The sequence below is a fragment of the Salmo trutta genome, chromosome 35 (assembly GCF_901001165.1).
Source record: "Salmo trutta chromosome 35, fSalTru1.1, whole genome shotgun sequence".
Lineage (NCBI taxonomy): Eukaryota > Metazoa > Chordata > Actinopteri > Salmoniformes > Salmonidae > Salmo > Salmo trutta.
The window spans coordinates 39,396,542-39,422,624 of NC_042991.1; the positions used below are offsets into that span (position 1 = coordinate 39,396,542).

Consider the following 26,083-nt stretch of genomic DNA (forward strand, 5'->3'; position numbering starts at 1 on the left):
ACTGCTAGCAGAGCTCTCTCTCTCTCTCTACTGCTAGCAGAGCTCTCTCTCTCTACTGCTAGCAGAGCTCTCTCTCTCTACTGCTAGCAGAGCTCTCTCTCTCTCTCCACTGCTAGCAGAGCTCTCTCTCTCTCTACTGCTAGCAGAGCTCTCTCTCTCTCTACTGCTAGCAGAACTCTCTCTCTCTACTGCTAGCAGAGCTCTCTCTCTCTCTCTACTGCTAACAGAGCTCTCTCTCTCTCTACTGCTAACAGAGCTCTCTCTCTCTCTACTGCTAGCAGAGCTCTCTCTCTCTCTCTCTACTGCTAGCAGAGCTCTCTCTCTCCTGCTAGCAGAGCTCTCTCTCTCCTGCTAGCAGAGCTCTCTCTCTCCACTGCTAGCAGAGCTCTCTCTCTACTGCTAACAGAGCTCTCTCTCTCTCTCTACTGCTAGCAGAGCTCTCTCTCTCTCTACTGCTAGCAGAGCTCTCTCTCTCTACTGCTAGCAGAGCTCTCTCTCTCTCTCTACTGCTAACAGAGCTCTCTCTTTCTCTCTCTCTCTACTGCTAGCAGAGCTCTCCCTCTCTCTACTGCTAGCAGAGCTCTCTCTCTCTCTACTACTAGCAGAGCTCTCTCTCTCTCTCTACTGCTAACAGAGCTCTCTCTCTCTCTCTCTTCTGCGAGCAGAGCTCTCTCTCTCTCTACTGCTAGCAGAGCTCTCTCTCTCTCTCTCTACTGCTAGCAGAGCTCTCTCTCTCTCTCTCTACTGCTAGCAGAGCTCTTTCTCTCTCTCTACTGCTAGCAGAGCTCTCTCTCTCTCTCTACTGCTAGCAGAGCTCTCTCTCTCTACTACTAACAGAGCTCTCTCTCTCTCTCTCTACTGCTAGCAGAGCTCTCTCTCTCTACTGCTAGCAGAGCTCTCTCTCTCTCTCCACTGCTAGCAGAGCTCTCTCTCTCTCTACTGCTAGCAGAGCTCTCTCTCTCTCTACTGCTAGCAGAACTCTCTCTCTCTACTGCTAGCAGAGCTCTCTCTCTCTCTCTACTGCTAGCAGAGCTCTCTCTCTCTCTCTACTGCTAGCAGAGCTCTCTCTCTCTACTGCTAACAGAGCTCTCTCTCTCTCTACTGCTAGCAGAGCTCTCTCTCTCTACTGCTAGCAGAGCTCTCTCTCTCTCTCTACTGCTAGCAGAGCTCTCTCTCTCTCTCCTGCTAGCAGAGCTCTCTCTCTCTCTCTCTCCTGCTAGCAGAGCTCTCTCTCTCTACTGCTAGCAGAGCTCTCTCTCTCTCTCCTGCTAGCAGAGCTCTCTCTCTCTCTCTCCTGCTAGCAGAGCTCTCTCTCTCTCTACTGCTAGCAGAGGGAAAAGCGTCGAGAGTTGATGTTCATCTTGGTGACCCCTATGAGTCTCAGCGGGGTGGAGAGTCCGAACCCGGGGGTGACGGGGGAGTCAAAGAGCAGGTCGCTCAACTCATCTCTCTCCTCCAGCCCGTAGGTGGCATCGTTGAGCATGCGGCGGTGCTGGTGACACGTCTGCTCGATCTTCAGTTTGTTGATGTCGCTATGGAGACGCATCAGCTGATGGGCCAACTGCTGGTCCTGGAGAGGCATTTCCTTCTGGAGGGGGGGGGGGGGTAGAGATTTAGGCCTAGATTCAAACCGGCGGGGAAGATCTGTGTTGTAACGCCAATGACATTTAACGTTAATATCCGATTGAGCCGACAGATGCAAAGGTTACCGTGAATACGGTCTCTGTGAACGTAGAAACGTTGCCTTTATTAAAAGGAGTGATCGGATAATTTAGTCGGATAAATCTAATGTTGACAGTAGATGTTAATGTCAGTGTGTCGGTAATAAAGTCACCGCAACAGCCCTAGGTGTAGTCTGGCCTCAACAACAGAGGGTGTAGTCTGGCCTCAACAGCAGAGGGTGTAGTCTGGCCTCAACAACAGAGGGTGTAGTCTGGCCTCAACAACAGAGGGTGTAGTCTGGCCTCAACAGCAGAGGGTGTAGTCTGGCCTCAACAACAGAGGGTGTAGTCTGGCCTCAACAACAGAGGGTGTAGTCTGGCCTCAACAACAGAGGGTGTAGTCTGGCCTCAACAACAGAGGGTGTAGTCTGGCCTCAACAACAGAGGGTGTAGTCTGGCCTTAACAACAGAGGGTGTAGTCTGGCCTTAACAACAGAGGGTGTAGTCTGGCCTCAACAACAGAGGGTGTAGTCTGGTCTCAACAACAGAGGGTGTGGTCTGGCCTCAACAACAGAGGGTGTAGTCTGGCCTCAACAACAGAGGGTGTAGTCTGGCCTCAACAACAGAGGGTGTAGTCTGGCCTCAACAACAGAGGGTGTAGTCTGGCCTTAACAACAGAGGGTGTAGTCTGGCCTTAACAACAGAGGGTGTAGTCTGGCCTCAACAACAGAGGGTGTAGTCTGGCCTCAACAACAGAGGGTGTGGTCTGGCCTTAACAACAGAGGGTGTAGTCTGGCCTCAACAACAGAGGGTGTAGTCTGGCCTCAACACCAGAGGGTGTGGTCTGGCCTCAACAACAGAGGGTGTGGTCTGGCCTCAACAACAGAGGGTGTGGTCTGGCCTCAACAACAGAGGGTGTGGTCTGCTTCAACAACAGAGGGTGTGGTCTGGCCTCAACAACAGAGGGTGTATTTTGGCCTCAACAACAGAGGGTGTGGTCTGGACTCAACAACAGAGGGTGTAGTCTGGCCTTATTATTGACAGGAAGCCCCTCTCCCTAGCATTGGCAGGAAGCCCCTCTCCCTAGCATTGACAGGAAGCCCCTCTCCCTAGCATTGACAGGAAGCCCCTCTCCCTATTATTGACAGGAAGCCCCTCTCCCTTGCATTGACAGGAAGCCCCTCTCCCTAGCATTGACAGGAAGCCCCTCTCCCTAGCATTGACAGGAAGCCCTTCTCCCTAGCATTGACAGGAAGCCCCGCTCCTTAGCATTGACAGGAAGCCCCTCTCCCTAGCATTGACAGGAAGCCCCTCTCCCTAGCATTGAGAGGAAGCCCATCTCCCTAGCATTGACAGAAAGCCCCTCTCCATAGCATTGACAGGAAGCCCCTCTCCCTAGCATTGACAGGAAGCCCCTTTTCCTAGCATTGACAGGAAGCCCCTCTCCCTAGCATTGACAGGAAGCCCCGCTCCCTAGCATTGACAGGAAGCCCCTCTCCCTAGCATTGACAGGAAGCCCCGCTCCCTAGCATTGACAGGAAGCCCCTCTCCCTAGCATTGGCAGGAAGCCCCTCTCCCTAGCATTGACAGGAAGCCCCTCTCCCTAGCATTGACAGGAAGCCCCTCTCCCTATTATTGACAGGAAGCCCCTCTCCCTTGCATTGACAGGAAGCCCCTCTCCCTAGCATTGACAGGAAGCCCCTCTCCCTAGCATTGACAGGAAGCCCCTCTCCCTAGCATTGACAGGAAGCCCCTCTCCCTAGCATTGACAGGAAGCCCCTCTCCTTAGCATTGACAGGAAGCCCCTCTCCTTAGCATTGACAGGAAGCCCCTCTCCCTAGCATTGACAGGAAGCCCCTCTCCCTAGCATTGACAGGAAGCCCCTCTCCCTAGCATTGATAGGAAGCCCCGCTCCCTAGCATTGACAGGAAGCCCCTCTCCCTAGCATTGACAGGAAGCCCCTCTCCCTAGCATTGACAGGAAGCCCCTCTCCCTAGCATTGACAGGAAGCCCCTCTCCCTAGCATTGACAGGAAGCCCCTCTCCCTAGCATTGGCAGGAAGCTCCTCTCCCTAGCATTGACAGGAAGCCCCGCTCCCTAGCATTGACAGGAAGCCCCGCTCCCTAGCATTGACAGGAAGCCCCTCTCCCTAGCATTGACAGGAAGCCCCTCTCCCTAGCATTGACAGGAAGCCCCTCTCCTTAGCATTGGCAGGAAGCCCCTCTCCCTAGCATTGACAGGAAGCCCCGCTCCCTAGCATTGACAGGAAGCCCCGCTCCCTAGCATTGACAGGAAGCCCCGCTCCCTAGCATTGACAGGAAGCCCCTCTCCCTAGCATTGACAGGAAGCCCCTCTCCCTAGCATTGACAGGAAGCCCCTCTCCCTAGCATTGACAGGAAGCTCTCTCCCTAGCATTGGCAGGAAGCCCCTCTCCCTAGCATTGACAGGAAGCCCCTCTCCTTAGCATTGACAGGAAGCCCCGCTCCTTAGCATTGACAGGAAGCCCCTCTCCCTAGCATTGACAGGAAGCCCCTCTCCCTAGCATTGACAGGAAGCCCCTCTCCCTAGCATTGACAGGAAGCCCCTCTCCTTAGCATTGACAGGAAGCCCCGCTCCTTAGCATTGACAGGAAGCCCCGCTCCCTAGCATTGACAGGAAGCCCCGCTCCCTAGCATTGACAGGAAGCCCCGCTCCCTAGCATTGACAGGAAGCCCCTCTCCCTAGCATTGACAGGAAGCCCCTCTCCCTAGCATTGACAGGAAGCCCCTCTCCCTAGCATTGACAGGAAGCCCCTCTCCCTAGCATTGACAGGAAGCCCCTCTCCTTAGCATTGACAGGAAGCCCCTCTCCCTAGCATTGACAGGAAGCCCCGCTCCCTAGCATTGACAGGAAGCCCCGCTCCCTAGCATTGACAGGAAGCCCCTCTCCCTAGCATTGACAGGAAGGCCCTCTCATTTGAATTCAGTTGTATTGGAGGTACAGCACTAAACCAGGAAACAGTCAACAATACTTCTGTTGCTCTCACCAGTTCTTTCCTGAGCCACCCCACAGCCTCATCGATGTTCTTAAATCTCCTCAGCAGTCCAGAGGGCAGGCTGTGCTTCCAGATCAAACCCGAGGTCAGGAAGCTCTCTCTGGTCTCCCCCGGCTGTCGTCTGGGCTTCTCTTGCTCCTCTTGTCGCTCTGCATGGAGCTCTTGTTGTAGCTGTGGTTCAGCCAGACATTTGGTGCTCTGACTGTCTGACCTGCCCTCACTCTGGGACACTACCCGTTGCTCTTCTGGCCTCACTAAGTCCCTGGTGCTCTGCTGTGGTGTGATCAGGACTTTGGTGCTACGGGCCTCTAAAAGGGTCTTCCACTCGAGGTAGGACAACCTCCGTGTTTCCAGCCTCAGCTTCTGCGCCAGGGCTTTGAGGGTCATCAGATGGTCTTCTGAAGCCGAACCCACCTTCTCCTCCTCCACCTGGTCAATCAATCAATCAAATGTGTTTTTATTAATTTATTAAAGCCTGTTTTAATTCAGAAAATTGTGCTTTACAGTAACTCGGCCTAGACCCCAAAGCAGAAGCACAGTGGAAAAACTAGCTTCGCGAGCCAGACTACTGTCGCGGGCTGACATAAATATATGCTACATGTACTGTATGAAGCTCGCAAGATCAGTGTGGCTCGTGAGCCTATTGGGAAAAACTCCCCAGAAGGTCAGTGTAGCTCGCGAGGCTATTGGGGAAAAACTCCCCAGAAGGTCAGTGTAGCTCGCGAGGCTATTGGGAAAAAACTCCCCAGAAGGTCAGTGTGGCTCGCGAGGCTATTGGGGAAAAACTCCCTAGAAGGTCAGTGTGGCTCGCGAGGCTATTGGGGAAAAACTCCCTAGAAGGTCAGTGTGGCTCGCGAGGCTATTGGGGAAAAACTCCCTAGAAGGTCAGTGTGGCTCGCGAGGCTATTGGGGAAAACTCCCTAGAATATCAGTGTGGCTCGCGAGGCAATAGGGGAAAACTCCCTAGAAGATCAGTGTGGCTCGCGAGGCTATTGGGGAAAAACTCCCTAGGTCAGTGTGGCTCGCGAGGCTATTGGGGAAAACTCCCTAGAAGGTCAGTGTGGCTCGCGAGGCTATTGGGAAAAACTCCCCAGAAGGTCAGTGTGGCTCGCGAGGCTATTGGGAAAAACTCCCCAGAAGGTCAGTGTGGCTCGCGAGGCTATTGGGAAAAACTCCCCAGAAGGTCAGTGTGGCTCGCGAGGCTATTGGGGAAAACTCCCTAGAAGGTCAGTGTGGCTCGCGAGGCTATTGGGGAAAAACTCCCTAGAAGGTCAGTGTGGCTCGCGAGGCTATTGGGGAAAAACTCCCCAGAAGGTCAGTGTGGCTCGCGAGGCTATTGGGGAAAACTCCCTAGAAGGTCAGTGTGGCTCGCAAGGCTATTGGGGAAAAACTCCCTAGAAGGTCAGTGTGGCTCGCGAGGCGATTGGGAAAAACTCCCCAGAAGGTCAGTGTGGCTCGCGATGCTATTGGGGAAAACTCCCTAGAAGGTCAGTGTGGCTCGCGAGGCTATTGGGGAAAACTCCCTAGAAGGTCAGTGTGGCTCGCGAGGCTATTGGGGAAAAACTCCCTAGAATATCAGTGTGGCTCGCGAGGCTATTGGGAAAAACTCCCTAGAATATCAGTGTGGCTCGCGAGGCTATTGGGGAAAAACTCCCTAGAATATCAGTGTGGCTCGCGAGGCTATTGGGGAAAAACTCCCCAGAAGGTCAGTGTGGCTCGCGAGGCTATTGGGGAAAAACTCCCCAGAAGGTCAGTGTGGCTCGCGAGGCTATTGGGGGAAAACTCCCTAGAAGGTCAGTGTGGCTCGCGAGGCTATTGGGGAAAACTCCCCAGAAGGTCAGTGTGCCTCGCGAGGCTATTGGGGAAAACTCCCCAGAAGGTCAGTGTGGCTCGCGAGGCTATTGGGGAAAACTCCCTAGAAGGTCAGTGTGGCTCGCGAGGCTATTGGGGAAAAACTCCCTAGAAGGTCAGTGTGGCTCGCGAGGCTATTGGGGAAAACTCCCTAGAATATCAGTGTGGCTCGCGAGGCTATTGGGAAAAACTCCCTAGAATATCAGTGTGGCTCGCGAGGCTATTGGGAAAAACTCCCTAGAATATCAGTGTGGCTCGCGAGGCTATTGGGGAAAAACTCCCTAGAATATCAGTGTGGCTCGCGAGGCTATTGGGGAAAAACTCCCTAGAATATCAGTGTGGCTCGCGAGGCTATTGGGGAAAAACTCCCCAGAAGGAATAAACCTACAGAGAAACCAGGCTCAGATGGGAGGCCCATTTTCTTTTGGCAGTATACCGGGTGTGGTCATTAGGGACAGATTGTTTCTCACCTGGTCTATCTCTTCCACCTGGTCTGTCTCTTCCACCTGGTCCCAGGCACTATACACCTTGATCCTGGGGGTGGAGCCTGCTTCCATGACAACCCGGGAATAAAAACCACACGTGGCCACCAGAATCAAACTAGTGGTAGTAGTCAAGAGAAGTTGGTCGCAGTATGATGTACTCTTCACCGGGGGCCTCCGTCGCTCTGACTTGTGTTTGTGAGAGGGTGGTTGTAGATCTTGTGAGAATAGATTAGAACAATTCTTTGTTCTACCTGTGTTCTAGATTGTTGTAGCTCTACGCTGTAAAATGGTGGTTATGGCCCTTTGTGTTGTGGTTTAATTAAATGTAATAGATAATCCTCTGTGGGTGTGAGAAGGAAGTTCCAGATCTTGCATCATCATTCTGACTGGCTCTGACGGTTTCTTTATGAAGACAGCATAAAGACAAGAGGTAATCGAGATTAGGATTTAAGGCACTTTGAAAAGTCTCCTTCATTGAGAGCTCCCTCTTCAAAGCTTCCTCTGTGTATCCTTGGTGTTTCCAGTCTGGGATGAGGATGAGATGTCCTCTTGTGTCTACGAATCAAAAACACGAACAGAGAAAAACAATGATGTCAAATATAATGAGTTTTTTTTCACACTTGCTGAGTAAAGCAGATTGAAGCTTCTCTGGACTGACCAAATCAGAAATGACTTGACTAAAAGGATTCAGCTCAGCCGTTTGGAACGCAGCCGTACAGTACACAGGTAACAGGAAACCGTTTGGAACGCGGCCGTACAGTCATGGGCTGCAAAGGCATCATTCAACGTTTTGCCGCCTTCTGAGAGCCTATGGGAGCCGTAGGAAGTGTCACGTTACAGCAGAGATCCTCAGTTTTCAATAAAGAGAGTGTAGAAGCCCAAGAAATGGTCAGACAGGCCACTTCCTGTAAGGAATCTTCTCAGGTTTTTGCCTGCCATATGAGTTCTGTTATACTCACAGACACCATTCAAACAGTTTTAGAAACTTTAGGGTGTTTTCTATCCAAATCAAACAATTATATGCATATTCTAGTTTCTGGGCAGTAGTAATAACCAGATTAAATCGGGTACGTTTTTTATCCGGATGTGAAAATACTGCCCCCTACCCTAGAGAGGTTAAAATAATTGTTATGTATTTTGTCAATGTTTATGATGAGTAATTATTAAATTCACCGGAAGTTTTTGGTGGGTATGCTAGTTCGGAAACATCACATGCTAATGTAAAAAGCTGGTTTTTGATATAAATATGAACTTGATTGAACAAAACATGCATGTATTGTATAACATAATGTCCTAGGAGTGTCATCTGATGAAGATCATCAAAGGTTAGCGCTGCATTTAGCTGTGGTTTGGGTTTTTGTGACATATATGCTTGCTTTGAAAATGGCTGTGTGATTATTTTTGGCAGGGTACTCTCCTGACATAATCTAATGTTTTGCTTTCGCTGTAAAGCCTTTTTGAAATCGGACAATGTGGTTGGATTAACGAGAGTCTTGTCTTTCAAATGGTGTAAAATAGTCATATGTTTGAGAAATTGAAGTTGTAGCATTTTTAAGGTTTTTGTATTTCGCGCCACGCTCTACCATTGGATATTTGGCGAGCGGAACGTCTGTCCTCAACAGGTTTTAATGTATAATATAATTCATTTTTTATTGTTCTTCTTTAGTTTTTTTATCCTCATGTTATGTAGTAAATATTTGAGTTTATATTTTTGTAGTTTTTTTCCTGTGAAGCACATTGTGCTGTATTCCATGTTTGAAAAGTTCTGTATAAATAAAGTTTGATTTGATTAGAATGCAGGGGTTCTCAAACCTCTCGTCGCGGAGACACGTGACCCCCCCCCAGACTATTTCACTAATGTCATAGCTCTGAACTAGCTCACTTGAGTCATCTTTTCAATTGCTTCATAATGAATTAACACGTTGAATCGATTCCTGATTCATGTTGAATCAGGTGTGTATAGCTCTGAATCAAATCAAATCCTTTGAACAAGATGGGAGGTCCCCGAGGAAAGGTTTTGAGAAACCACTGTTACAATACAGACTCTAGAATGACCATCAAGCCAATGAGAAACGTTGTAGAATCAGTAACAAATGTTTTTTTTTTGTGTGTGTAACAACCGTGCAAACAGAACTAACATCTTCAATGGAATGCAATCAGGGTTTTTAGGTCTGGCCACAGCACTGTTTCAGCAACATTTCAAGGTTTTGAATGACATCCACTGTGCTCTTGATAAGAAGTTACATTGTGCTGTCTGTTTTTACTGATTTGTCGAAAGGCTTTTGACTCCGTGGACCATGCTGTGTTAGTGCAAAGGTTAAAATGTTGGGGATTTACTGGTCATGCTCTAGATTGGTTTATAAATTACCTATCAAATCGTACACAATGTGTAAATGGCGGATGGTTGTAAATCTGAGTCCATAGAGGTGTGCTCAGGTGTTCCGCAAGGTTCTACTTTGGGCCCACTGTTGTTCATTTTGTATATCAACAACATTGGGGGATCTGATTGAAACAGCTGATGTTCATTTTTATGCAGATGATACTGTTCTTTATTCAAGTGGTAGTAGTTTATCTTTAGCTTTTGAAAATGCCCAAAGAGCATTTAACATCATACAACAGAATCTGTATGATTTTAAAGCTGATTCTAAATTCGGGAAAAACAAAATGCATGGTATTTCCAAATGCCAGGCATGTTACTAATCATGTCATTGGTATATTGGCTGGACATAATATAGAGCAAGTTAAAGTGTACAAATATTTGTGTGTGTGGATTGATGATAAGCTGAGCTTCACTGTGCATGTAGAGAACTTGATAAGGAAGCTCAAGCTGAAAATAGGTTTTTATTACCGGCATAAGGCTTGTTTTTCTTTTGAGACCAGGAAGGAGCTGGTACGATGTACATTACTGGCGGTTTTAGAGTGTAGTGATGTTATATATATGCAGGCCTCAGCCACTACCCTGAGAGCACTTGATTCAGTGTATCATGCAGCCCTCAGGTTCATTACCAATCAGAAACGTCTAACACATCATTGTGATCTCTACAGCGCTGTTGGCTGGTCGTCATTGACCTTGAGTAGGCTTAAACACTGGTATACACTGATTTATAAGGCCATATTGGGTAAAATGCTATTTTATCTCTGTTCTTTTTTAGTCAGATTGGTAAATAAATATAAATTACGGTCCCATTCTCATTTGCTTCTAGCAGTACCAAAAATTAGAACAGGTCATGGTAGAAATAGTTTTAGTTACTCAGCTCCGTGGACCAGGAATTCCCTCCTGAACATTATAAAATTTGATGATTTAGTTTCGTTGGTGGAGTTTAAACACTTGATCGATGTAAATATCATAGAAGAGTGTAATTGTTTTTAGGCCAGCTGTTTTTAGTCAAGATGTTTGTTTTTAAATGTAATATATTTTTGTTGTACTGTATGTGTGTTTATAGTTGTGTTTAATGTTGTGTTAGTGTGTGTGTTTATAGTTGTGTTTAATGTTGTGTTAGTGTGTGTGTGTTTATAGTTGTGTTTAATGTTGTGTTAGTGTATGTAATTTGTTTTGTCTGAAATGTTGTTCCCCTTGCTGCTATTGGACCAGGTCTCTCTTGGAAAAGAGATGTTATCTCAATGAGAATAAACCTGTATAAATAAAGGAAAAATAAAATTAAAATAAATAAAAAACTACTGATATGGTTTTGTGGGAACTACTTCATAGCTGTTGGTTGTTGCCATGCATTACAGAGAAATAATGTACAACCTAGCATGCCTTTCAAACCAATCAGAAACAAGTATTCAACAATGTGGTAGAAATGTCATCCTATGTCAGCGCTCCTACTCTGAGACGGTTGATACCACCCACTAAATGTCATGTTACTGGACTGAGTCCCGGGACCTAATCTCTCCGACTCCAACCTTAGACCTTAATTAATACATCACATCAACCAATGATCTTACAGAGATCAGCAGTCCTGCCAAAAACACACCTCTCCTCTCTCTTGGCTTACTACACTGAACAACAAAATATAAACGCAATATGTAACGATTTAAAAGATTTTACTGAGTTTACAGTTCATATATGGAAATCAGTCAATTGAAATAAATTCATTAGGCCCTAATATATTTGATTTTACGTGACTGAATACAGATATGCATCTGTTGGTCACTGATTTAAAAAAGGTAGTGGCGTGGATCAGAAAACCAGTCCGTGTCTGGTGTGACCACCATTTTCCTCATGCAGCGCGACACATCTCCTTCACGTAGAGTTGATCAGGCTGTTGATTGAGGCCTGTTGGAATGTTGTCCCACTCCTCTTCAATGGCTGTGCGAAGTTTCTGGATATTGGCGGGAACTGGAACACGCTGTGGTACACGTCGATCCAGAGCATCCCAAACATGCTCAACGGGTGACATGTCTGGTGAGTATGCAGGCCATGGAAGAACTGGGACATTTTTAGCTTCCAGGAATTGGGGCCGTGCATTATCATGCTGAAACATGAGGTGATGGCGGCAGATGAATGGCACGACAATAGGCCTCGGGATCTTGTCACAGTAACTCTGTGCATTAAAATTGCCATCGATAAAATACAATTATGTTCGGTGTCCGTAGCTTATGCCTGCCGATACCATAACCCCACCTTCACCATAGGACCCTCTGTTCAGTGGGTGGTGACTCAGTCCAGTCCAGTAACATGACATTTAGTGGGTGGTGACTCAGTACAGTAACATGACATTTAGTGGGTGGTGACTCAGTCCAGTAACATGACATTTAGTGGGTGGTGACTCAGTCCAGTAACATGACATTTAGTGGGTGGTGACTCAGTCCAGTAACATGACATTTAGTGGGTGGTGACTCAGTCCAGTAACATGACATTTAGTGGGTGGTGACTCAGTCCAGTAACATGACATTTAGTGGGTGGTGACTCAGTCCAGTAACATGACATTTAGTGGGTGGTGACTCAGTCCAGTAACATGACATTTAGTGGGTGGTGACTCAGTCCAGTAACATGACATTTAGTGGGTGGTCACTCAGTCCAGTAACATGACATTTAGTGGGTGGTGACTCAGTCCAGTCCAGTAACATGACATTTAGTGGGTGGTGACTCAGTACAGTAACATGACATTTAGTGGGTGGTGACTCAGTCCAGTCCAGTAACATGACATTTAGTGGGTGGTGACTCAGTCCAGTAACATGACATTTAGTGGGTGGTGACTCAGTCCAGTCCAGTAACATGACATTTAGTGGGTGGTGACTCAGTCCAGTAACATGACATTTAGTGGGTGGTGACTCAGTCTGGTAACATGACATTCAGTGGGTGGTGACTCAGTTCAGTCCAGTAACATGACATTTAGTGGGTGGTGACTCAGTCCAGTCCAGTAACATGACATTTAGTGGGTGGTGACTCAGTACAGTAACATGACATTTAGTGGGTGGTAACTCAGTCCAGTAACATGACATTAGTGGGTGGTGACTCAGTCCAGTAACATGACATTTAGTGGGTGGTGACTCAGTCCAGTAACATGACATTTAGTGGGTGGTAACTCAGTCCAGTCCAGTAACATGACATTTAGTGGGTGGTGACTCAGTACAGTAACATGACATTTAGTGGGTGGTGACTCAGTCCAGTAACATGACATTTAGTGGGTGGTAACTCAGTCCAGTCCAGTAACATGACATTTAGTGGGTGGTGACTCAGTCCAGTAACATGACATTTAGTGGGTGGTGACTCAGTCCAGTAACATGACATTTAGTGGGTGGTGACTCAGTCCAGTAACATGACATTTAGTGGGTGGTGACTCAGTCCAGTAACATGACATTTAGTGGGTGGTGACTCAGTCCAGTAACATGACATTTAGTGGGTGGTGACTCAGTCCAGTAACATGACATTTAGTGGGTGGTCACTCAGTCCAGTAACATGACATTTAGTGGGTGGTGACTCAGTCCAGTCCAGTAACATGACATTTAGTGGGTGGTGACTCAGTACAGTAACATGACATTTAGTGGGTGGTGACTCAGTCCAGTCCAGTAACATGACATTTAGTGGGTGGTGACTCAGTCCAGTAACATGACATTTAGTGGGTGGTGACTCAGTCCAGTCCAGTAACATGACATTTAGTGGGTGGTGACTCAGTCCAGTAACATGACATTTAGTGGGTGGTGACTCAGTCTGGTAACATGACATTCAGTGGGTGGTGACTCAGTTCAGTCCAGTAACATGACATTTAGTGGGTGGTGACTCAGTCCAGTCCAGTAACATGACATTTAGTGGGTGGTGACTCAGTACAGTAACATGACATTTAGTGGGTGGTAACTCAGTCCAGTAACATGACATTAGTGGGTGGTGACTCAGTCCAGTAACATGACATTTAGTGGGTGGTGACTCAGTCCAGTAACATGACATTTAGTGGGTGGTAACTCAGTCCAGTCCAGTAACATGACATTTAGTGGGTGGTGACTCAGTACAGTAACATGACATTTAGTGGGTGGTGACTCAGTCCAGTAACATGACATTTAGTGGGTGGTAACTCAGTCCAGTCCAGTAACATGACATTTAGTGGGTGGTGACTCAGTCCAGTAACATGACATTTAGTGGGTGGTGACTCAGTCCAGTAACATGACATTTAGTGGGTGGTGACTCAGTCCAGTAACATGACATTTAGTGGGTGGTGACTCAGTCCAGTAACATGACATTTAGTGGGTGGTGACTCAGTCCAGTAACATGACATTTAGTGGGTGGTGACTCAGTCCAGTAACATGACATTTAGTGGGTGGTGACTCAGTCCAGTAACATGACATTTAGTGGGTGGTGACTCAGTCCAGTAACATGACATTTAGTGGGTGGTCACTCAGTCCAGTAACATGACATTTAGTGGGTGGTGACTCAGTCCAGTCCAGTAACATGACATTTAGTGGGTGGTGACTCAGTACAGTAACATGACATTTAGTGGGTGGTGACTCAGTCCAGTCCAGTAACATGACATTTAGTGGGTGGTGACTCAGTCCAGTAACATGACATTTAGTGGGTGGTGACTCAGTCCAGTCCAGTAACATGACATTTAGTGGGTGGTGACTCAGTCCAGTAACATGACATTTAGTGGGTGGTGACTCAGTCTGGTAACATGACATTTAGTGGGTGGTGACTCAGTTCAGTCCAGTAACATGACATTTAGTGGGTGGTGACTCAGTCCAGTCCAGTAACATGACATTTAGTGGGTGGTGACTCAGTACAGTAACATGACATTTAGTGGGTGGTAACTCAGTCCAGTAACATGACATTAGTGGGTGGTGACTCAGTCCAGTAACATGACATTTAGTGGGTGGTGACTCAGTCCAGTAACATGACATTTAGTGGGTGGTAACTCAGTCCAGTCCAGTAACATGACATTTAGTGGGTGGTGACTCAGTACAGTAACATGACATTTAGTGGGTGGTGACTCAGTCCAGTAACATGACATTTAGTGGGTGGTGACTCAGTCCAGTAACATGACATTTAGTGGGTGGTAACTCAGTCCAGTAACATGACATTTAGTGGGTGGTAACTCAGTCCAGTCCAGTAACATGACATTTAGTGGGTGGTGACTCAGTACAGTAACATGACATGCCAAACTGTGGTCTGACCAGTAGCCAACATGTCTGGTCATATCTCCATCAGGGACATGACGTCAATGGTTGTATTTTTTTAAATGACACCCTGTTGACTATTTATTAAATAGTATGTCACTTGGGGTTCACCAATGTCTACAGAGTAAACACGTCCATTTTGTAGGCTAGCTAGGCTACTGTGTGTCTCCCTAAATCATCACAATAATACCGTCTGCTTGTGTGAATTAAAGGAAGATCCGAGCTTGGTGTACATCTCAAATGACATCCTTGTCCCTATTTAGTACACTACTAAGGCCAGAGCCCTAGTGCCCTATATAGGGACTAGGGTGCCACTTGGGAAGCAAGCATAACCTCTTGACATTGTTACAATCTCTCTCCTCTCTACAGTCATGGTAGGAAGGGGTGATGTGATTGCATTGGCACTCCTCAATCAAATAGAATGCTTCTCATCTTTATTCAGATCGGACTCTTTTGTTGACAAAAACGTTTTCTTAATCAAGATATTGCTGAACTTTTAATGATCAGTCTTGTAGTCATGACTACCTGCTGCATGGAATGTCTTGACTGACACTGTTGTTCAGAAAACATGTGCATTCTCTCTCTCTCACACACACACACACACACACATCACTATTGATCACACAGAAGGCTATAGATATATTTTATTGATCAACAAGGAACTGTGATAAAAAAATAATGTGCGTTAAATAAATACGAAATAACTAGTGCACTGCGCCCTACAATTTATAGGCTGTATCCCCTTTCGCAATAACATTGCAGTAAGATTGAAGCGCGTTCAGAATATGTAAACTGTATCTACAAAGCTTTTAGACGACATTAGAGCTGCCTGAGAAAAGGCCAGACAGTAGGCTACGCATGCAGTCGGAGTTAATATTCCAACCGCGTCAAAACATTCTCATGGCAGTTTCTGGCATTTCTTTTTCGGGGGTGGGGGGGAAACCTTTATAAAATGTTTTAGATTAGTCCTGTGCTGCGTTACGCGGTAGTATATTATGACGTTTGAATGACTGAATGACTTCAGAGATTGAAGATGATACATTTATTGAAATGCGCAATGTGATATTCCAGTTCATTGGATAAACCAGTGATGTTACATGTTGCGCTGTATAGCCTTTTCTACGGCTAAAATACATCATGCTCAAGTATGCTTCTCTTACGTAGGCCTGAATTATAATAGAATTTAAAGCAGTGTTGGAATCCGCTATTAGCAAACAAAAATCAGACGCATGCATGGCGCACATTTACCTGGAACGTTCCCGTAACCTAATACGCAATCGGATTAAATCCAGTCCATCCCTGATTAAAGGTAATTCATTGAAGAGATGCTTGAGTTCACCCGCTATCAGTGATATAAGTAACAGTTCTTTCAGTCCGAATTCAGTCCACTTTGTTTTAGTGAATGTAGAGGATAGTGATGGGTCGTTCACGAACGAACGGCTCTTTTTGAATGAATCTTTTTGTTGAACGTCGGGAACCGAATCAGATCGGTGAAAGAGCCGTTAATTTGGCTCCCTGATTTGCATATTGGTACTGTTTTTTTTAACTCAAAACAACGTTTTTCTGCAGATAAATTACAAAATAATGATGTAAAGAGGGTGAATCCTCACTGTAGAAACAATACACAGTGGGAGAGCGCGTCAATCTGGTCCACGCTGATTTTTCAGTGCGTAAAACAAAATAAAAAAAATTGCTGGCCATCTAACTTTTGGTCTTTATATTGGAGATTTGCAATTTTCTTTATGGTTCTGGGTCCATTTTTAAACATTTTGAACGTAGAACGGTTTGGGAGCCAAATGAGCCGGTTACTTTACGTGAACCGAGCCAAATGAGCCGATTCACCAAAAATACTCGGAATGCCCATCACTAGTGGGGGGAGCAGAGGGGCAAAAACAGTTGAGTCAGGAGACCGAGGTTGCCAGGAGACGCCTCGGGAAAGCCTCGGCCTGTGGGTCTCCCAAATGGCGCCATATTCCCTTTATAGTGCACTGCTTTTGACCAGGGCCCATAGGACTAGTGAACAGGGCGCCATTGAGACCGTCAGCTGCGTGCCCCCCAGGCTGCGTTGAACCAACGCTGAAGCAACTGTGACAGAAGCAAAATATTTCGATTATTTTTGTTTTATATTATTCAACAACAGAAACACTACTGTTTTTACAAAAGGGGAACACATAGAAATAGGGCGAAATAGACAAAGTCATCAGAGATTGAACACTGTGCTTCAAAGAAAGCATTTGAAAATTGAACAACTATATCAACAAAAAATGTAATTTACAGAAATGACCTGGATTAAGCCATCCCCTATAGAAACAGGGCGGAAGGTAGCCTACTGGTTAGAGCGTTGGTGGATCAAATCCCAGAGCTGACAAGGTCAAAATCTGTCGTTCTGCCCCCTGAACAAGGCAGTTAACCCGCTGTTCCTAGGCCGTCATTATAAATAATAATTTGTTCTTAACTGACTTGCCTAGTTAAATACAAGTTAAAAAATACAGACACTAAATAATACATTTGTTTCATCTACATTAGCCTAACCAAAAAGGGGGTAGCCTATCATCAGGGATCAATATCCTCATTAAAGTTAGCCCATTTTTGCTGTTGTCGGGATATGAGAGCAATCTAATCAGACTTCCCTCTACTTATTTATGCCACAATACACGTGTTAAAAGGAGGATCCCAGTAATGATGAGTTTATGGCATTATCATTGGGTCCACCTAATCATCCGCAGCTTCCAATTGGCTCATTCATCCCCCTTCCTCTCCCCTGAAACTATTCCCCAGGTCGTTGCTGTAAATGAGAACGTGAGAGTACTATAACAACAGTATATACAATAATAACTTATATACTATAACAACTTATATACTATAACAACATATATACTATAATAACATATATACTATAATAACTTATATACTATAACAACTTATATACTATAACAACATATATACTATAATAACTATAATAACTTATATACTATAATAACTATAACAACATATATACTATAATAACTTATATACTATAATAACTTATATACTATAATAACTTATATACTATAACAACATATATACTATAACAACATATATACTATAATAACTTATATACTATAATAACATATATACTATAATAACATATATACTATAACATATTTACTATAATAACACAAATACTATAATAACATATATACTATAACAAATACTATAATAACATATATAATAGCATATACTATAATAACATATACTATAATATCTTATACTATAATAACATATGTACTATAGCATATACTATAATAACATATACTATAATAGCTTATATGCTATAATAACATATGTACTATAGCATATACTATAATAACATATGCTATAATAACATATGTACTATAGCATATACTATAATAACATATACTATAATAGCTTATATGCTATAATAACATATACTATAATAACATATACTATAATAGCTTATATGCTATAATAACATATACTATAATAACATATGTACTATAGCATATACTATAATAACATATGTACTATAGCATATACTATAATAACATATACTATAATAACATATACTATAATAGCATATACTATAATATCTTATACTATAATAACATATGTACTATAGCATATACTATAATAACATATACTATAATAACATATACTATAATAACATATACTATAATATCTTATACTATAATAACATATGTACTATAGCATATACTATAATAACTTATATACTATAACAACTTATATACTATAATAACATATACTATAACAACTTATATACAATAATAATGTATATACTATAACAACTTATATACTATAATAACATATACTATAACAACATATATACTATAACAACTTATAAACTATAATAACTTGTATACAATAATAACATATATACTATAACAACATATATACTATAATAACATATATACTATAATAACTTATATACAATAATACGTACATACTTTAATAACGTATAAACTATAATAACGTATATACTATAATAACATATGTACTATAACATATTTACTATAATAACATAAATACTATAATAACATATATACTATAACAAATACTATAATAACATATACTATAATATCTTATACTATAATAACATATGTACCATAGCATATACTATAATAACATATACTATAATATCTTATACTATAATAACATATGTACCATAGCATATACTAAAATAACATATATAATATCTTATACTATAATAACATATGTACCATAACATATACTATAATAACATATGTACCATAACATATACTATAATAACATATACTATAATATCTTATACTATAATAACATATGTACCATAGCATATACTAAAATAACATATATAATATCTTATACTATAATAACATATGTACCATAACATATACTATAATAACATATGTACCATAACATATACTATAATAACATATACTATAATAACATATGTACTATAATAACATATACTATAATAACATATACTATAATAACATATACTATAATAACATATACTATAATATCTTATACTATAATAACATATGTACTATAGCATATACTATAATAACATATACTATAATAACATATACTATAATAACATATGTACTATAGCATATACTATAATAACATATACTATAATAACATATACTATAATAACATATACTATAATAACATATACTATAATAACATAAGGAGCTCTCCAAACAGGTCAGGGTTGGGTTATAAAAAAATATCCAAAACTTGGAACATCCCACAGAGCACCGTTAAATCCATTATTAAAAAATGGAGAGAATATGGCACAACAACAAACCTGCGAAGAGAGGGCCGCCCACCAAAACTCACAGACCAGGCAAGGAGGGCATTAATCAGAGAGGCAACAAAGAGACCAAAGATAACCCTGAAGGAGCTGCAAAGCTCCACAGCGGAGATTGGAGTATCTGTCCGTAGGACCACTTTAAGCCGTACACTCCACGGAGCTGGGCTTTACGGAAGAGTGGCCAGAAAAAAGCCATTGCTTAAAGAAAACAATAGTTAGTAGTGTGGTTAGTGTGTGGAGAGAGAAGAGAGAAAGAGAGAGAGAACTTCAATTCACACTGAATAAGACAAGAGAAATACTCCAGATATAACAAACTGACCCTAGCCCCCCCGACACATAAACTACTGCAGCATAAATACTGGAGGCTGAGACAGGAGGGGTCGGGAGACACTGTGGCCCCATCCGATGATACCCCCAGACAGGGCCAAACAGGCAGGATATAACCCCACCCACTTTGCCAAAGCACAGACCCCACACCACTAGAGGGATATCTTCAACCACCAACTTACCATCCTGAGACAAGGCCGAGTATAGCCCACAAAGATCTCCGCCACGGCACAACCCAAGGGGGGGCGCCAACCCAGATAGGAAGACCAGGAAGACCAGTAGTTAATCAAGACTATCTGCATTGATCCTTTCTGCACTCTTTTGACTCAACACACATATGCTGCTGCTACTGTTTACTATCTGTCATTTTATTCCTAGTTATATGTACATATCTACCTCAACTACCTCGTACATTGACTCAGTACTGGTACCCTGTGTATATAGCCAAGTTATCATTACTCAGTACTGGTACCCTGTGTATATAGCCATGTTATCATTACTCAGTACTGGTACCCTGTGTATATAGCCATGTTTATCATTACTCAGTACTGGTACCCTGTGTATATAGCCTAGTTATCATTACTCAGTACTGGTACCCTGTGTATAGAGCCTAGCTATCATTACTCAGTACTGGTACCCTGTGTATATAGCCTAGTTATCATTACTCAGTACTGGTACCCTGTGTATATAGCCATGTTATTATTACTCAGTACTGGTACCCTGTGTATATAGCCTGGTACCCTGTGTATATAGCCTAGTTATCATTACTCAGTACTGGTACCCTGTGTATATAGCCTGGTACCCTGTGTATATAGCCTAGTTATCATTACTCAGTACTGGTACCCTGTGTATATAGCCTGGTACCCTGTGTATATAGCCTAGTGTCATGACGTTGGCCTGTGGGTAAGGTTTATGACCCCCCCCCCCATAAATACCTTTCTCCCTTCCCCTCTCTTACTGACCCTACTGAAGGACTGCTGTCCTGTTAAATATAGAGAGTCTGGGAACATCAAACAAATGGGGAAAGGAACCATATTTTGGTAATAAAACCAGTTGGAAATATGCTTGATAACGTAATGAGTATGGAGGTCAGTTCATTGTTATCTGAGACATTATGACTGATGACAGGACGACATAAACTGTACCTGAGAAAGTATACACCCTCTAGTTATCAGAGTCACGTGGAATTGTTATGCAATTGAAATGTTTGATATTGAAATTGTTTGTTAGGAGATTAAATGTAATTTTAGCTTCCAAATGAGAGAATTGGGTTTTCATAAGGAAAGTGCCCTGCTCGATCAGTGGTCCAACCCTGTGAAGAGACAGGGGTTATAAACGATGAAACACCTCCTTTCCCCCTCTCCACTATATAAGCCTTTGACGAAAAGATAACCAGGAGTTCCAGTACGGGAGGTCTGCAGCCTCTACGTTAGAAGGACACATGTCAAGGACAGAACTAAGCCAACCTCGGCGTGAGCTATGGTATGAACTGGTATGAACTTTGAGCTTATTCACTACAGAAGTGATACTTCCTAGCCGTTGAGTTAGCAGCGGCCGCTGTAGACGTGGGCTAGGAAAGGACGGACGACGGATCCAGTCTAACAGACAGACGAAGATACCACCACGTATACAATTTACCACCAGAGACATTGTTCCGAGTACAGGAAGATCTGTTGGCCAACCCGGCCAGCATCTACGACCAATCTACCGAAGCGCAGCTCAGAGTAAATATTTATTGCATTTTCCTTTTCCAAATGGGCGGTAATTTAGAATGCATAAGATAATGTATTTACGATAGCATAGCTGCTGTTTCTCTGTTCCTAAATCTTCCCGCTCTTTCATTCAAGCCCAACCCCCTTTCCTTTGTGTAACCAGGTTCCATCCACCGGGACGTTTTCTGTATGACATCATTGGTGTTCTGTGTATTTGTAATTCTGTGTAATTAGTTAGGTATTTAGTAAATAAATAATTAAACCCAATTTTGTATTGCTGATTCAACTTGTTAGCCAGGGTTCGTGAAGATAACCAAGAATTTACAACTTTCATTATGAGACTGAAACTAAGACAAGGGTTAATATTGACTGCTATCGATGTAAAATATTACTAAGTATTTTAAGAGTTTATTCGGAAGATAACGGCTCTATAAACGTTCTTCCGTGGTGCCCCGACTTTCTAGTTAATTACATTTACATGATTAGATTAATAAGGTAATATTAATTACAGAGAAATCATTTTATAAGTTAGCATGTCATATCACTTAATCCGGCATAGCCAAAGACACGACACTAGTTATCATTACTCAGTACTGGTACCCTGTGTATAGAGCCACGTTATCATTACTCAGTACTGGTACCCTGTGTATATAGCCTGGTACCCTGTGTATATAACCTAGTTATCATTACTCAGTACTCTGGTACCCTGTGTATATAACCTGGTACCCAGTGTATATAGCCTGGTACCCTGTGTATATAGCCTGGTACCCTGTGTATATAGCCTGGTACCCTGTGTGTATAGCCTGGTACCCTGTGTATATAGCCTGGTACCCAGTGTATAGAGCCTAGTTATCATTACTCAGTACTGGTACCCTGTGTATATAACCTAGTTATCATTACTCAGTACTGGTACCCTGTGTATATAACCTGGTACCCTGTGTATATAGCCTAGTTATCATTACTCAGTACTGGTACCCTGTGTATATAGCCTGGTACCCTGTGTATATAGCCTGGTACCCTGTGTATATAGCCTGGTAGCCAGTGTATAGAGCCTAGTTATCATTACTCAGTACTGGTACCCTGTGTATATAGCCTAGTTATCATTACTCAGTACTGGTACCCTGTGTATATAGCCTGGTACCCTGTGTGTATAGCCTGGTACCCTGTGTGTATAGCCTGGTACCCTGTGTATATAGCCTGGTACCCAGTGTATAGAGCCTAGTTATCATTACTCAGTACTGGTACCCTGTGTATATAACCTGGTACCCTGTGTATATAGCCTAGTTATCATTACTCAGTACTGGTACCCTGTGTATATAGCCTGGTACCCTGTGTATATAGCCTGGTAGCCAGTGTATATAGCCTGGTACCCTGTGTATATAGCCTGGTACCCTGTGTATATAGCCTGGTAGCCAGTGTATAGAGCCTAGTTATCATTACTCAGTACTGGTACCCTGTGTATATAGCCTGGTACCCTGTGTATATAGCCTGGTACCCTGTGTATATAGCCTGGTACCCTGTGTGTATAGCCTGGTACCCTGTGTATATAGCCTGGTAGCCAGTGTATATAGCCTGGTACCCTGTGTATATAGCCTGGTACCCTGTGTATATAGCCTGGTACCCTGTGTATATAGCCTGGTACCCTGTGTATATAACCTGGTACCCTGTGTATATAGCCTAGTTATCATTACTCATTGTGTATTTATTATTACGTGTTTTACTTTCTATTATTTCTATATTTTCTTTCTCTCTACGTGGTTGGGAACGACACGTAACTAAGCATTTCACTCTTAGTCTACACCTGTTGACAAATATAATTTGATTTGATCATTTGACTTATTATTGATATCTACATAGAGCATTGATGTGAATCACACTGCTGCTCTGTCATGTAACTATTATTATTGATAACTACATTGAAGCACCCCTACTTCCCCCTATGGTGACCAGTGGACAGCCAGTGACAAAATGTGCTCTTGCAACAGCTGCATAGTGTGGATCCCAGCCTATGGAATACAAGTTTGAGGGAGTTCCTCCCTTCTAAACTCCTCCGTGGTATTGTGCTCCACAAAGGAAAAACTATCTAATTTAAGAAGACCACGCGCAGGGCTTTTATTGCTCAATCTCTTCCGTGCTAATTCACTTTCTTCCCCATGGGCTCGAACTCTCTCTGTTGATAGACTGAAATAGCTGCAAATGATCAAGATATCAAAGTCAGTGCAGGCGAGGTCAGTACAGGTGCATCTAAGCTGGGACCGAGAGACTGAAAAACAGCTTCTATCTCAAGGCCATCATACTGTTAAACAGCCATCACTAACACAGAGAGGCTGCTGCCAACATACAGACTGAAATCTCTGGCCACTTTAATAAATGGATTTAATAAAGGTATCACTAGTCACTTTAAATAACGGCACTTTAATAATGTTTACATATCCTACATTGCTCATCTCATGTGTATATATATATATATATATACACAGTGGGGGGGAAAGTATTTGATCCCCTGCTGATTTTGTACGTTTGCCCACTGACAAAGAAAGGATCAGTCTATAATTTCAATGGTAGGTTTATTTGAACAGTGAGAGACAGAATAACAACAAAAATATCCAGAAAAACGCATGTCAAAAATGTTATAAATTGATTTGCATTTTAATGAGGGAAATAAGTATTTGACCCCCTCTCAATCAGAAAGATTTCTGGCTCCCAGGTGTCTTTTATACAGGTAACGAGCTGAGATTAGGAGCACACTCTTAAAGGGAGTGCTCCTAACCGCAGCTTGTTACCTGTATAAAAGACACCTGTCCACAGAAGCAATCAATCAATCAGATTCCAAACTCTCCACCATGGCCAAGACCAAAGAGCTCTCCAAGGATGTCAGGGACAAGATTGTAGACCTACACAAGGCTGGAATGGGCTACAAGACCATCGCCAAGCAGCTTGGTGAGAAGGTGTCAACAGTTGGTGCGATTATTCGCAAATGGAAGAAACACAAAAGAACTGTCAATATCCCTCGGCCTGGGGCTCCATGCAAGATCTCACCTCGTGGAGTTGCAATGATCATGAGAACGGTGAGGAATCAGCCCAGAACTACACGGGAGGATCTTGTCAATGATCTCAAGGAAGCTGGGACCATAGTCACCAAGAAAACAATTGGTAACACACTACGCCGTGAAGGACTGAAATCCTGCAGCGCCCGCAAGGTCCCCCTGCTCAAGAAAGCACATATACATGCCCGTCTGAAGTTTGCCAATGAACATCTGAATGATTCAGAGGACAACTGGGTGAAAGTGTTGTGGTCAGATGAGACCAAAATGGAGCTCTTTTGCATCAACTCAACTCGCCGTGTTTGGAGGAGGAGGAATACTGCCTATGACCCCAAGAACACCATCCCCACCGTCAAACATGGAGGTGGAAACATTATGCTTTGGGGGTGTTTTTCTGCTAAGGGGACAGGACAACTTCGCCGCATCAAAGGGACGATGGACGGGCCATGTACCGTCAAATCTTAGGTGAGAACCTCCTTCCCTCAGCCAGGGCATTGAAAGTGGGTCATGGATGGGTATTTCAGGTTATGTCGATATAGGACTCGTTTTACTGTGGATATAGATACTTTTGTACCCGTTTCCTCCAGCATCTTCACAAGGTCCTTTGCTGTTGTTCTGGGATTGATTTGCACTTTTCGCACCAAAGTACGTTCATCTCTAGGAGACAGAACGCGTCTCCTTCCTGAGCGGTATGACGGCTGCGTGGTCCCATGGTGTTTATACTTGCGTACTATTGTTTGTACAGATGAACATGGTACCTTCAGGCGTTTGGAAATTGCTCTCAAGGATGAACCAGACTTGTGGAGGTCTACAATTTGTTTTCTGAGGTCTTGACTGATTTCTTTTCATTTTCCCATGATGTCAAGCAAAGAAGCACTGAGTTTGAAGGTAGGCCTTGAAATATATCCACAGGTACACCTCCAATTGACTCAAATGATGTCAATTAACCTATAAAAAGCTTCTAAACCCATGAAATCATTTCCTGGAATTTTCCAAGCTGTTTAAAGGCACAGTCAACTTAGTGTATGTAAACTTCTGACCCACTGGAATTATGATACAGTGAATTATAAGTGAAATAATCTGTCTGTAAACAATTTTTGGAAAAATTACTTGTGTCATGCACAAAGTAGATGTCCTAACCGATTTGCCAAAACTATAGTTTGTTAACAAGAAATTTGTGGAGTTGTTAAGAAAAATAGTTTTAATGACTCCAACCTAAGTGTATGTAAACTTCCCACTTCAACTGTATATAGTGGTTTTGCTGTGCATCCTATTATCTATGTAGAACAGAGCCCTATGGACTATTATCTATGTAGAACAGAGCCCTATGGGCTATTATCTATGTAGAACAGAGCCCTATGGACTATTATCTATGTAGAACAGAGCCCTATGGACTATTATCTATGTAGAACAGAGCCCAATAGACTATTATCTATGTAGAACAGAGCCTTATGGACTATTATCTATGTAGAACAGAGCCCTATGGACTATTATCTATGTAGAACAGAGCCCTATGGACTATTATCTATGTAGAACAGAGCC

At 43.3% G+C, this 26,083-nt stretch overlaps 1 protein-coding gene across 1 annotated transcript; it reads right to left on the reverse strand.

Annotated features, from left to right (window-relative positions):
- Positions 1 to 1,312: 1,312 nt before the first annotated feature.
- Positions 1,313 to 16,298, reverse strand: fam167ab (family with sequence similarity 167 member Ab). Its single transcript, XM_029734431.1, has 4 exons — positions 15,891 to 16,298; positions 7,017 to 7,586; positions 4,687 to 5,124; positions 1,313 to 1,588 (listed from the first exon to the last, which is right to left on the reverse strand). Exons 2-4 carry the CDS (start codon positions 7,101 to 7,103, stop codon positions 1,325 to 1,327), a joined length of 789 nt encoding a protein of 262 aa, XP_029590291.1. The 5' UTR covers positions 7,104 to 7,586; positions 15,891 to 16,298; the 3' UTR covers positions 1,313 to 1,324.
- Positions 16,299 to 26,083: the final 9,785 nt, after the last annotated feature.